The sequence below is a fragment of the Haliotis asinina genome, chromosome 4 (assembly GCF_037392515.1).
Source record: "Haliotis asinina isolate JCU_RB_2024 chromosome 4, JCU_Hal_asi_v2, whole genome shotgun sequence".
NCBI classification, from domain to species: Eukaryota; Metazoa; Mollusca; class Gastropoda; order Lepetellida; family Haliotidae; genus Haliotis; species Haliotis asinina.
The window spans coordinates 70,506,951-70,521,122 of NC_090283.1; the positions used below are offsets into that span (position 1 = coordinate 70,506,951).

General features: G+C 37.8%; 1 protein-coding gene across 4 annotated transcripts in view; it reads right to left on the reverse strand.

Annotated features, from left to right (window-relative positions):
- The window catches only part of LOC137281839 (fibronectin type-III domain-containing protein 3A-like), a 150,469-nt gene that overhangs the window by 66,724 nt on the left and 69,573 nt on the right, over window positions 1–14,172 (reverse strand). Inside the window, exon 1 of one of the 4 annotated variants that reach the window (XM_067813478.1) lies at window positions 9,204–11,005. The exons of the other annotated variants lie outside the window; for them this stretch is intronic. Coding sequence (XP_067669579.1) covers window positions 9,204–9,291 — 88 coding nt within the window. The 5' untranslated portion in view covers window positions 9,292–11,005. Of the gene's footprint in view, window positions 1–9,203; window positions 11,006–14,172 lie in introns of those variants that run through there. 4 annotated transcript variants of the gene reach the window in all.

Here is a 14,172-nt window from a genome sequence, read left to right on the forward strand (position 1 = left end):
ATCAGGGGCATGCATTTTGTCCTGTATCATTAATGTTAAAGTGGCACTTTCCTTTCACCTATAGGCGGAAGAGAGAGAGGGAGTCGTCCTCCAACACCGCAACACATCCGAACGTCTACCACCTGTACAAACTAACCTCTCCACATTCGTGAGATTTTTTCCACTATCTAATCAATTGTTTGCATAAGATTTGGTAAATCAAAAGGTCAGTTTCTCTAACATATAAGAACCTGGGCTGGACCTGTCACCATTGTGTAATCACTGCCTGGGCAGTTGAGGCAAAATTAATCTTTTATCTAACATTATGTCTGGGTGTATTTGCTGTGTAAATAGTTGCAATTGGCAGGCCTGCCGCAAAGCTACACTGAGAGCCGTATTTGCACTATCAACGCAAGACATAATTGAGGCATGGTGCAAAAGGTATATAAAAATGGATTTTTTAAGAAACGACTTTCAGAGAAACTTATACCATTCCTTGTGCAAAAGATTATATGTTTGAAAACTCATATCCAACAATTTATTTTATTCTTACTCTTTCGCATCATATATTACAATTTGTTGAAAAGATTTTTTCACTTGAATAAGCCAGTGGACATGTCAACATCATGTATGCACTGATAAAATCAATTCAAATTGCTTCTTTGATTGGCATTCCAGAATGTGGGTAGATGAAGGATGAGGACTGTTTTATAGACATACAACTTATTTATCGCCACCTATACAGAACAAAGAAGTTGCATATCATAAAAACAGTCCTCATCCTTCAATTCGAATGCCCTATCCTCCTCATTAGGTTGAACTAAACTTTTCTATCAGTTCCTATCAACAATTTAAAAATGTCCTGAAATGAGATACTTCAGACCAGTGGAAGCCCCAAAGCTGACCCTGATAACAGGTTTTGATAGAATCTAACCATAGTCAAATTTCAGATTAATCCAAGAAACATAAACACACTTTTCACAGTTACTGAAATCTCCATAGGATACTTCCCACAGACACATAAATATTTCCTGAAATATAGCCAAGACAGCTCAAGATAAATTTCTATGGAAATACCAGGCTTTACAAACATGGTCATGTTGACAAAGAAGCAAGGCTGACCCTTCCTACAGCCAGCGAGTCACAATAAACCATGAACTCTGTTTGACATCCCCGTCCAGACTACCTTAATAGATTTCCATGCACAGCAATACCTCTGTGGGACTGTATGGAAGACATGTTCAGTCTGTCATAAGAACAGTTAACCAAGTCGGCCATGAAAGTGACTTTATGAGACATCATCAAAGGGCAATGTAGCACATAAACTGAATACAACAAAGCAACAAGTCACGGTCAGCTAATTGAATTCAAATTAGTTGTATCAGCAGTAAGATTCCCAGTGAGTCTTTAATCTTTAATCCTCATCTATCCCCAGGATACACCAGCAGTGGGTTGGGTGGTGGTGGTTGGGGGGGGGGTTGAAGTTTGGAGGGAGTTGAGACTTCAGAAAGTCCACCTTTGCCTACATGAAGTTTTTTGGAACTTTTTTTTTCTGTTTAATGCTGCACTCTGCAACAATACAGTTGCATGACAACAGTCTGTAAATAAAACAGCAGTATGTAAATAATCGAGTCTGGACCTGAGAATCCAATGATCCTACAGGTAAAATATCACTCAAAGCTGAGAAAATGGGGGAAGGTTTGTGAAAATATGTGAAAATATTGCAGAATTCCAGATAAGGAATTGGAACCAAGCCAAATGAGTTTCTTAATGTACCTTCAAGTTAAATCAAAAGTTTTGAGTATGTGAAAATAGGACGTCTAAGTGAACAAATGATAATAAACAACTTTCCTGAGTAACTTATTTCTTTAACACAGTAAAATAGTTTAAACCTCGGCACCTGTAGTTCTACTTGCAACTTCAAATACCTCATCATTGAGGCATTTGACTGAAGGTTATATGCAAAATAGCTACTTATCTGAACATAGCAGTTGTTTCTTTCTTCTAAAGCATGTTGCCTAGCTAATGTCTTATTACTCTGGAGTGGCTTAACTAGACAGGGTCCAATTTGGTAAGACATTCTGAAAATGTTGTTTCAGAGGTACCTCATGCATGGTGCTAGTGCTAAGTATATGTTACATGTTAGTAGTTCTGGTGCCAAGATGGCTCCCAACAAAACAACGACCTGATGCAAGGGCTGACAAGCTTCACTGAGCATGACAACACTTTTGATGACTACACATGATTTATCCCACACATGACTGATAAAAATGCAGACTGGGGTAATGATGTTCCCAAAAAGCTTACACAATTCAATATACTATCTATGAGCTGATAAATTGTATTTGATGGCACATGAGGTACAAAGCCTGACTGGAAACGGCGACCCACTGGCGCTGTGGCACAAACCTGTTCCTGTTCCAACGCTTGCTGATGCATAGGCATCAATGTTATGCATATTAATGTGATCTGTTTTTTTTCTGCTACACATGAAGACATGATGTCTGATGCGACATAGAAACATCAAGAATGATAGACATGCTTGGTTGACATCAAATATGCTTGGTAGTCACTGTGCAGCAAGGGAAACTACAGGTGGACGAAATATGCCCTGTGTTTAACATGGAATCTGTGGCGAAGAGCTACCAGTCCTTATCATGTCTGTAACCAGTCTATAAAAAAAATAGGTATCATCGGCACAATTAGGGGTTACACTCCAGGCTGTTTATCAATGCTAAATTCAGAATGTCTGGGTTGCAAAGATAATTTGTGCTTGTCCTTACCCAGTGATAACTGGGACCCTTGTGTCTTACTGGGTGTTTACTACAAAGCACAGTTTTGAATTTGGCCAGTGTATTAAGGCCCATAGAGGTTGATTCTTCATAAATGTTTTCTCTTCTAAGACACTAAGTTTGTCAGTTTAGTTCTGCGCGCACTCAGCAATATTCCAGCTATAAGGCAGCGGTCTGTAAATAATCAAGTCTAGACCAGACAATCCAGTGATCAACAAAATAAGCAGTGATCTGCACAAATGTGAACAGATAATATGTATCAACCAAGTCAGTGAGCCTAGCCACCCAGTTCCGTTAGTAAGAAGTTGATCATCCATAGAGTTGTGTCATCCCTATATCAGCAACTTCTAGAACGCCTCTCAAACAAACCAGCACTTGATTTCAGCTCTATTGGCCTCATGATTTATGACAAAAGACTGCAATCTCTACATTTGTCCGTCCTTGCCACAGTGCTCAAAAACTGCAAAAGCTTGTTCTCACATTTATTGAACAATGGGGTAGTATTCAGAACAAATAGTATTTAAAGAAATCAATATTTACCTTCAGGCTCTAAACCACCAGGTATCAACAAATAACTGGCATATCAGAATAGTCCTACAAGAAATGAATACAACATACAAACAAAACACTGCTTCAGTCTAGACATGTTTCTGTTCTGGAGTGTTTCTACAGGTTTTGTATACTGACATGTATAGGTAACTACATTCATCAGACCAGCAAGACACGTGTTGAGAGGCATACCATCACCTGTCTGTGCCTTGTGGGGTGTGCAGGTCAAGGGCTGGAGTAGACTTGTGTCATCAGGAAGGAATGACAACTATATCCATTCAGGGCCAAACAATGCCACTTGTTGTGTTTTATGCCCTGCTATGCCTCTTTGGCTCTGGAATTTCCACGCTAAGTCTATTGTTCTCATTCACAGACTCCAATGTCACATATGTAACTAAATAAAGTAAATTTTTAACATGATCAAAGAAGAGGGTTTCCAACTGAGCTTAATTACAGAAGGTAGGGGGTGGGGAACCAAGAGTTGATGTTGACACCTAGATTGGTTTCTAGGATCTCTACATGACTCTATGTTTTTTGTGGTATTCCACCAGTACATTCATTGTCTGTGTTCAACAGCCTGTATTAATGATCTGTAAGAAAAGCGTTCTTTCAAAGTTCAATGAACACAAAACCATCTATGTTACACCGTTTTGATATTGTACTGCTTTACGGGCCAATTGGACAGCTGATAATTGAAACCTCGATGGATACAATGGTGAAACCAGACTGAGGCTCCAATAATGACCAAATTTGGAAACTAAAGGTATCTCATGTCAGTGCTCACTCTGTGTTGTTTTGGTTCTTTAGTATTAAATCAAACCAATCACGACACTGCATGTATATTAAAATGATAATTATAATAAAACATGATTACACGATGCCATTTAGAAAGTGGTCAAATGCAACATATGTCATATTTGGGATTTCACTTTCTTAGTAAAGTACAAATTCTAGTACTTTTTTCGGTTGAGTCCCATCCGGGATTCGAACCCGCACCCTCAGAAGTCGCGGTGGCTGAGCGGGCTAGGCGGCTGACTTTGTGTGCTGGCGATTAGGTGCCTGACTCTGAGGGTGCGGGTTCGAATCCCGGATGGGACTCAACCGAAAAAAGTACTAGAATTTGTACTTTACTAAGAAAGTGAAATCCCAAATATGACATATGTTGTATAATAAAACAATTACAGAATTGTCTTCACAAACATGGATTTACATAATCTTCACAAAAGATGATTTACACTATCTTCACTAAAGATGACAAACATGTTATACACAAGAGATTATTTAAACTGTCTTCACAAAGATGATATTCAGTGCCTTCACAAAAGACGATTTACACTTTCTTCACAAAAGATGACTTACACTTTCTTCACAAAAGACGAATTATCCACTCAGTCCTTCTACAGATATCAAAAAGATAAACACAAACTGACTTATAATTAGTTTACAGAGATTTATTTCTTCTAACTGAGCCATGAAATGACTGCTAATAAAGATGGAAACTACACAGCAAATCTGGCTGTTAAACCCATCGGTTTACCTACCTGCCGCTGTAACTAAGCATTCTAATAGAAATTAAGTGAGAACCATTCACACAAAAGTCCATAAACAACATAATACTTTCCATACAGCTGTCAAAACACCATCCTAAATATCAAAGTACATCAAGTTAAAAATATAAATAAACAATTTGGCATTCACATCGCTGCATAGTCTGTCATACAAACTAAATAAAGCATTCTTTCTTAATTTTTCAAACCTACGTAATAATTCCCTCGAAAATGAGATCATAATTTTTGTGGTTGTTTTTTTCTTTCATGCTTAGTTTTAATTTTCAAAAACCATACAAACCAGAAAGTGTAAACTTTTATGTCAAACATCAAATATCGACAAGTGACATTACACACTGTAATTCACCCTAAAGTCACTGCATAAAATGCAACATGCTTCAGCTCTAGAAACATACATTTCAATTTCAAATGTTGAAAATTCACCATGAATCACAGTCATGTTTACCAAACAATATTGCACGAACGTTCCCTTAGTTCAAAAATGCCATTACAAATAAAATATTTGCAGGTGTTATTACAATTTTTTAGCATGAAATATTTGGTTGGAGTCAAAACACGACTTAATACCACAGGCTGACGATAGCAGAGTGGAAATGTATGCACAGGGCGATGGGGAGAAGAGTCTTCGCGTGGATCCCTTTGATAACGTGCGTATCTGGCATAACTGAATGTCTAGATGCCTGACTGCGAACACGGACAATACAACGGGTGTCATTTCCGAAGTTTGTCCTTATAGTCGACACAGGTGAAACCGCAGACACGGCTGTGACAGTAGAACGTGCAGGTACGCATTTAACCCTGATCTTCCAGTCCACTTAGCAGTAAAGGCTGGTGATGATCTGTCAACATTTAGCTCGTGGGAATACCCAGGATGACTTATGATGGAAAGTTTTTCACAGAAAAGGAACATGTGTGACGATTTGTAAAAATCAGCAAAGATGGAACTTCAAAACAAATTGCTACATGTGTACAAAGTGTTATTTATTTTGTACTATTTTTTTGTCAAATAATTCTATTAATCCTCAAACTACAGAGGTCCTTGATGATCAGAAGAAGGTTTCAAATGAATACCAGTTTTGTGTTCTTTGTCATGATAAACCTATTTTTTAGAAACAATATTTGCATCTTTCATCAAATATGGCTGACATTTCAAGAACAGAGCATCAATAGGTTTGTCACTGTAGGATGTAAAGACAAAATGTATCTAACTCAACTTCAAACATGAACGCTTCTTAGAACATAAGAGACATTATACAAGTAAAAAAAAATCAATAACTACTCGGTAGTTGCTGAGGGAAGGGAGTTTGTGTTTACCAAAAATTACAACATTCACAAACTATACAGTCAGAAGTGACTTCCAAACATGAAGAAAGACAATTTAGCTTAATTTATAAAGAAACATCAAGAACAATGTCTCTGATACTTAGCCAACACAAAACTATTTTCCCAAACAATAATCTTACTAATTTGAGATATTTAAAAAAAATTACCTCATGGGAATACCCAGGATGACTTATGATGGAAAGTTTTTCACAGAAAAGGAACATGTGTGACGATTTGTAAGAATCAGCAAAGATGGAACTTCAAAACAAATTGCTTAAGTAAAGACAGGTGAAAATGTTTAATCACTTTCAAAGCAACATACAAAGTATTTAAGCATGCAGCCACACTGCATTATGAGGCAAAGCAGTGGTCCTCTTTATTTAAGTGTAGAGCAGGGTTACCTTGATATCACAATGTCTTGGTGTAGTCATGGTCCATCAACAGCCACAATACAGGTTGGCTTAGATTCACTGATAATAAGGTCTTCATTACCAACATCAGGAGACAGTCAGCCTCCAAGCGAACAGATAACATCTTAAATGCAGTCAATCGCTCAGATATAAGGGCTTGTCTTTTCTGAATTACTGACTAGGTAAACAGTCCTCTTACCACAACACCATCAAATCAAGAAGGCTCTTTTTCCTCGAAGTCACTTGAGGGCTATTTCTCTAAATGAATCTTATTCAGGAAAAAGTACCATCCATTCATAAATCAAAAAGACTTTGTCAACCGATGAAACCGAGCATTTTAACAAATGTTATAGACTAACAGCTGATCTCTGAGAATAATGTAATTTACAGGAAAAAGTTCATAGTACAAAAATATATACATATTTTGAAAAAGAGTCCGGAGAGTTTCTTAATTTTCAAAAGCTGTGGACATATAGATTTGCTAACTTTCTAGACCTGCAAGGGCATGAATATATACTAAACAGCAAAAGAAACGCAACTTTGGGTTTTTGTCAAGTGTTTAAACAGAAGACACAAACATGCATGCTTACTTTTAAGACATTTTTTCAAAAATTGCATTTCTTTTGCTGATCAGTATATCTGCTTCAGGGTCTGTATCACAGACTATAAATTTTATAGCTAGTGCCATCCAAAAGTCCATCATGGCAATGTGTTTTGCTTTCTTTTTGGCTTGGAAAGGTCTGCGCTTTCACATGTTACAAGAGAAATTAATCCATCCAAACAACGCGAAAATGAAACAAAGGTTTGGTGGCAGCATGTTGCGGAGAGCCCTTAGGTCATGCAATGTTACATAATCACACTGCCTCATGACATGTGGGCGTCTCCTCCATCAAGCATGACTAAGCTGGATGGTTCACCAGGCTGTTCTGGTCAATTGTATGGAAATGACTTAACAATGGGAGTTATGTGGGACCTGAATACAGACTGTCATTGTCTGTAAATGCATGTTAAACAACCAGGCTGAAAACTGTTCAGATGACCTCACCTTGTCTATACTGATCAGCAAAAGAAATGTCATTTTTTTCAATAAAAGACATAAACCTGAACGCTTGTTTTCATGAGATCTCATTTTTAAAAAAACTGTGTTTCTTTTGCTTTCATCATAGTTCACATAATCTTACCAGCCTGCAGATACCAAAGTACAAAACTATTTTTGCTCTGCATTCATAAAAACGATCCATTTCCTCCAAATACCTCACATGAATTATCTAATCCATTAAGTATGGGTTCATCAGCTGTACCTAGTCTGTCCTACAGACACTGAAGTAAATATATCCAAGAAAGCCCTTGCAAGTCTAGAAAATGTGGTTTAGATTACCACAGCTTAACCTCTGGGCTCCTGGGCTCCTTTTCATTATAATTATTTTTTTAATTTGAAAACTTTGATTTTCTTTAAAATACATTCTTTTCAGGGACTAGTTGTTAGTCTACAGCCATACCAAGTGATGGCCAAGTTTGGAGTTGATCAACGTTACTCTTCTAGCAATATTTGTAAAGTATAACATGGATAATATTTTGCTATTAAAAAAATTTAAAACAAGATGATTATCATGAATATATTATGCTCTAACCAGTCATCAATCTTCTTTTACTGCTCAGAGAGTAATATTTGGGCATCATAAAACATCCACCCTTTCAGCTTCCCAGTAATTATCAAGGCAATAACTGTAACATGTCACAGATGGTACAATGTCACCTAGTCCAGACCACAGGTCAGATGAAAGGTCCAGCATGCAAAGTTAATAAAAAGAGGGAGTTTCACATGGACAAGTACTTAATGGTGTACCACCAACAGAGGTCTGTCATCTGATCATTGTGTAACAAAGATCATCGCCTTCTTTATTGGTCCATAACACTAGCCCATAAGCTATCAGTCTCTTTCAATTCTTCAAGAAATAATCTGTCATTGTTGTTAGATAAGGTCTCTCCCATATTAATTTAAACCCTACAAATCTAACCCATTCTGCAAATCAGCCCATTATACAGTACAAAATGACACTACAATCAATAGCATGAACTATATAGCAGCTGTTCAGAATTTATAGTCAGTTCACCATTATAAAGAAAATCAGGAACAATCGACAATCATAAGATTCCATCCTGATTCTGACAGCCCGATCAGAAAACCACTGATATGTATGAGCGTCTACAGGAGGCAGAGCAATTATGAGGTCACTTGTCAACATTTTCAGCAAGTGACTGAATGTTTACTCCTAAGGCATCAATTTGTTCACTTCATTGTGCTTGCTTTGCATTTCTCTTGTACCTTTTCTAAAACAACATTTTTCACTGACTCAAAGACACATGAAACGAATTCTAACATTTTTGAATATTCAAAATGCATTCATCATATACTGAAAAAACCCAAAACACTGAAATACTAATTTGATTTATGATCAAGTGTTGCTTCATGTACATGCATTCAAGATAATAGTGACAACATAAACATAAAGGTATCTGAGTTAATATTAGGTATATCCACTCCATCCACTAAATGAATGAACGTGCAAGTTCTCACTTACCATAGCCGGTATACTCCTCTATACATAAACTACACATGACCTTTGGTGTAGGGGCGACAGCTTGCTGACAGGGGTCTGTACACTTCATCGAGAAAATAACCTGCTTCTGTCAGTTTAAAGGCAGCTGTGATCTAACTTAGCAAAATAGCACCAAAGTAAACAGCATGTATGTCAGTATCAACGCTGAACAATCCAAGCAGCGTATGAATTCACCAACTTGTCAACATGTGCAGTCTTTTCCAAACTGAAACAATTAGCTTCAAAATGTTCTTATCCTTGCAATGAGCACCATGGGATGAGAATTATCCTTCAAGTTCAAGACACCATCGCCACAATAATACAGCCATAAACTATGCAACAAAGGCTTGTGATCTTTTCAATTAATCCGTTATCCGAGGGACTTGTGATGTAACAGCTATCAGCTGCTCAAGTGGACACTAGAATTAGCAGGCTCTTATCCCCAAGGGGTCAGAGGTACTTTGCATCTGATTGCTAGTCAAGGCTAAACACACATCGGCACAATCTATCAGGTCTCATGTGTTGACCGGTAGTTGGTTTCCTCTTTTCCGTGTCACTTCCGATCACCCCCGCTACCAAGCACCAACGTATCCCACCACTTACTTTTCAACTTTTGATTGAGTTACTTCACTGACACTTTGTAGGCCTTGCGTAAAATGTCCACCAAGCCTCTTGAAATGATTCTCAATGAAACTGTTCACCAGTAAACAAGCATTCAATGTAACAGATGATGCGTCTGCTCAGATTAATTAACCAGAGCCTGTAGGATGAGTCATGAAAATCTTTGTAAAAATTTCAATGAAATGATTTCCAAATGTCTTGCATAATACATCCACAATGACAGTTAAGTGATGGACGTCAACAGTGTCACATAATTCTCATCTGTGAAATATTCTCACATCTGTGCCTTGTACACCCAACTTGCAACACAGGAAAAACACCAGAGCCAACTCTGTCCAACTTTTATGTGTCATTTGTTGAAGAGAGAAGCGGACAAAAGCTCACAATAATGTCACGTCCAACATGAACACAAAAGCAAATCCCAGCCCTGCTGTTCTGAACTCAATTGCTGGCTAAATCGGTAAATGTCGTCTGTTAATGAGAAGCAAACTGGAAAGTGCTGGAGGATGTAAGTAAAAGCTTCCTTGCTGGCATAATGAGGTGCTCATACACACTGCCAGCCAGTGGCGATGAGAAAAACTCCTGCCGACTGTTAGCAACGCCCAAGACAATGAAAGTGAGAAGAGAGAGATTCTTAAAGATATTCCCTCCTCCCCTGTGCAGGCAGGCAGGCAGGCAAGCAGGCAGGCTCAGTGTAGCTAGTCCCGTCTGATGACCTAGACACAGCTCTCATATATATACATATTCACACGATCTCTCACTCATTCCAGGCTACTTACAATACAGGCAGATGGAATAAAAATCAACGTTTTTAGCTTGAAGCAAGCAATTTGAAGATTTTACCCACAACTGGGACTTGCCAGGAGCCAGTCTCCACCACTCCAAAATCTCATTCACTTTTTCTACCACAATTTTTCGATCCAAACTGCAACCATATGTGCAGCATTACTCAGTCTACAGGGCAGCTGAAATTCTTTCAGGAGTCAACCCTGTTCTTATAAAAGAAAATAAACAACGTCTTGGGATTTCCAGGCTTCATTCTCAACTCCACTGTTACTTCCCCATTATTGCGATACATGTGCTTCTCATTTTCCTCTGGGCCGGCTTAGAGAATTAGCTTAAGTCTCCACCACCTTGCATCAAGGTACACAATGCATGGCAATAATAACAGGAGAGTTAAAACAGGCTTACATAACAGGACCCATGTTATAGTGAGGAGGTGTTATAATGGAGAAGGCAGTTGAGGGGGAAGCAGTCTGCTAGCCCTGGGAGTGTGCAGTGTAACTTGAAGCCAGGCCCCTCTGTCTGTGCTGGCTGCCAGAGATCTACACACCTCCAGCTCAGCATCTAAACTGATGGTGTTTATATTCCTCCCAGCCAGGATGGACCATGTGGTCTGCCCCACTTGTTGATAAAAACCACTGAGGTCAGCCAGGCTCTTCCTATGCACTCAAAGCCACTGTGAAATCATCATCTTCAGGACTGCTCAGCCATGAAAATGTGTCTTGATAGCTGTGAAGACTGAGGAATATGGACACTATACCATAATGTTCTTGTATCAAAGGGCTAATGCATTGCTTTGTACACTGGCTTGTCTAATAAGCTTCAATTTGGCCCAGTAAGTCACTTCCGTGGTACCCTTATTTAAACCACTGAACTTTCTCCTGTGAGTGATGCACACAACAATTTCTTCCTGTAAATGACCCAGGTTTAAATACTAGGAGCACAAAGAGGAGTTATGCATCAGCTCTAACAAATACTATCAATAAATCTCCCATTCATCTCACTCAGCTCACTATGAAATACTTTACCCACTTTACATCTACGCATTAAAAATAGTGAGGCAAATATTGGCTTCAGAAAACTGAATTATCATCCATCTTTCAAATCGTAACTATAAAAAATGTTTTTACATTGAAAAGCTCACTAAATTTAAACTGATCTCTTCTGTCATCAAGATAATGTTCACATACATTTACAAGACATAATTTATCAGTTAGTATTAATGTCTGTCCCTCTGTGAGTCAATATATTTCATCAATTATATTAGAGCTTCGTTACACAGAATCTAACATGAAGAAATAACACTTAAAAGTTGAAAAATTGGTTACATTGCTTCCTCCCTTCAGCTGAAATATATTTCTTTTCTATTCTTGTATGTTGCTTAACGTTGCAATCAGCAATATTTCAACTATATGCTGGCTGTGTCTATTCAAATAGCCCGACTATCATAGTGAAGTTATTGTTTAAATTCTGAACAGGGAAAATTCATTTCCTGTTTGGTCAAATAAGATATGATCAGATTTTGTAACACTCCCTGAAGAAATCATGGGAACATCATACAAATTCAAAATATGTACATACGGAGTCTTAAACAGATGTGCTCCTCATACAAATGAGCTATATTATAAAGAGGTACATTCATTTTTAAAAAAACCTATAATAACATACTTAAACAGTGTTCAAAACATTTGGAAAATGGGAAAATTAAAACAAATTGTGGTTCTATTATACACTGAACTTAAATTATAATGTAGAAATTATAACAGACTAGGGGAATTTCTTTCTGGATAACATTCTATATAATAATCATATAAAGAGATGCATTTATATTTTTATATCTGCATATGTGTTTAGTTCACAGATTTAGTGCAGACTTATTGATCAATGAAGTTAGTGTGATTATAAGCATTCATTTTCTGACAGTAAAAAGACAAAAAGGTATCAGAATTTTGGAATTTGTGACAGTCATTACTACTATGTTTACAAAATGTACATAAAATAGCATTACTGAATGCATATAGGTTTGGTTTACTGGCCCATCCTAATAACAACAAAAAATGTTTTCCTACAATAATAATCAAGAGTTAACAAATGACACTACCCTAAATAAAGTGCACTGGAAAGTGATGATATTAGTTACCAAATTGTACCTTACAAAGAATTTCAAAGTACCATCTCAAGAGTTTCCATGGAAACAAATCCAAATAAGCCAATCATTAAAAGGAACTCCTCCCACACCAGGCTGATATGCATGCAGAATACAGATTGTGAGAAAATAATAAACTGATTTGATTTTCAAGTCAGTTCTAGAAGAAACCTCTGCTTCAAATACGCCAGGTTAAACTGGATTCCAAGGCAGAAATTTTGAATTTAAAAATTGGCTAAAAGCAGACAGCACCATTTGCCACCATGTTATAGCATATGGATCCACAGACAGGCATGTGGAGATCCACGCTCGTAAATGAAGGAGAAAATCCTTTGAACTATGTATCTTTTCCCTTTGAAACACTCAACAGTATGTCCAAACTGCTTTGCCAGGGAGGTAATATCAAAATACTTTGAAACCTTTGTGCAATGTGAAAATATAATTTGAACACAAAAATGGTAAAAACAAGCACAATTACTCTAAATTTTGACACTAATTGTCACGAAACGTCTTAGAAAAATAGCTCTACTGGAGCTGCTGACTGTGAAAGAAAACAAGCTTGTGGAGAGAGAAAACAGATTGGTAGTCATGGAGTACTTCTGGTTCTCCCTCTTAACCAGCATTGACAGTCAAGCAGAAGATGAGGGGCTTTTGAAAACTGGGGAGATGTGAAACAACAAATTTTGTCACAGGTATCAAACAGGTATAATTCCACTTTCATCAAAAGAACCACTGACCAGCATGTACACTGAGTTCAGATGACCAACACTTATATATATAGTGCAGTTTTGGTCACAGAAATTTTGATTGTTGTAAGTCACAATAATTTGCATGAGTGGGTGAGTTTAGTTTTACACCACACCCAGCAATATCCCAACCATATGGCAACGGTCTGTAAATAGTCGAGTCTGGACCAGACAATCCAGTGGTCAACAGCATGAGCTTCGATCTGCGCAACTGGGAACCGATGACATGTGCCAACCAAGCGAACTCGTCCACCAGATCCTGTTAGACACCTCCTATAACAAGCATAGTTGCTTCTTATTGCAAGCATGGGTTGCTGAAGACCTATTCTACCCTGGATCTTCACAGGTCTTTGGGCAGTTGAGTAGCAGAAAGGTCAAAGTGTTGTCTGATCATTATGGGGGATGGGTTTGACTCCCTAAAAGAGTCATCTAAAACCAAATCTATTCTAGTGGTTACAGACAATGACTATCCTAGTCTGGGATACAATTGGTTTTCATTGATACATTATTATCAGAAGACGCAACTGAGGGACTGAGGTCTAGCTGACTTGGTTGACACATGTCACCATATCCCATTAGTGTAGATCTATGTTCATGATGTTCATCACTGGATTTTCTGGTAAAGACTTGATTATTTACCAACCGCTGCCATATA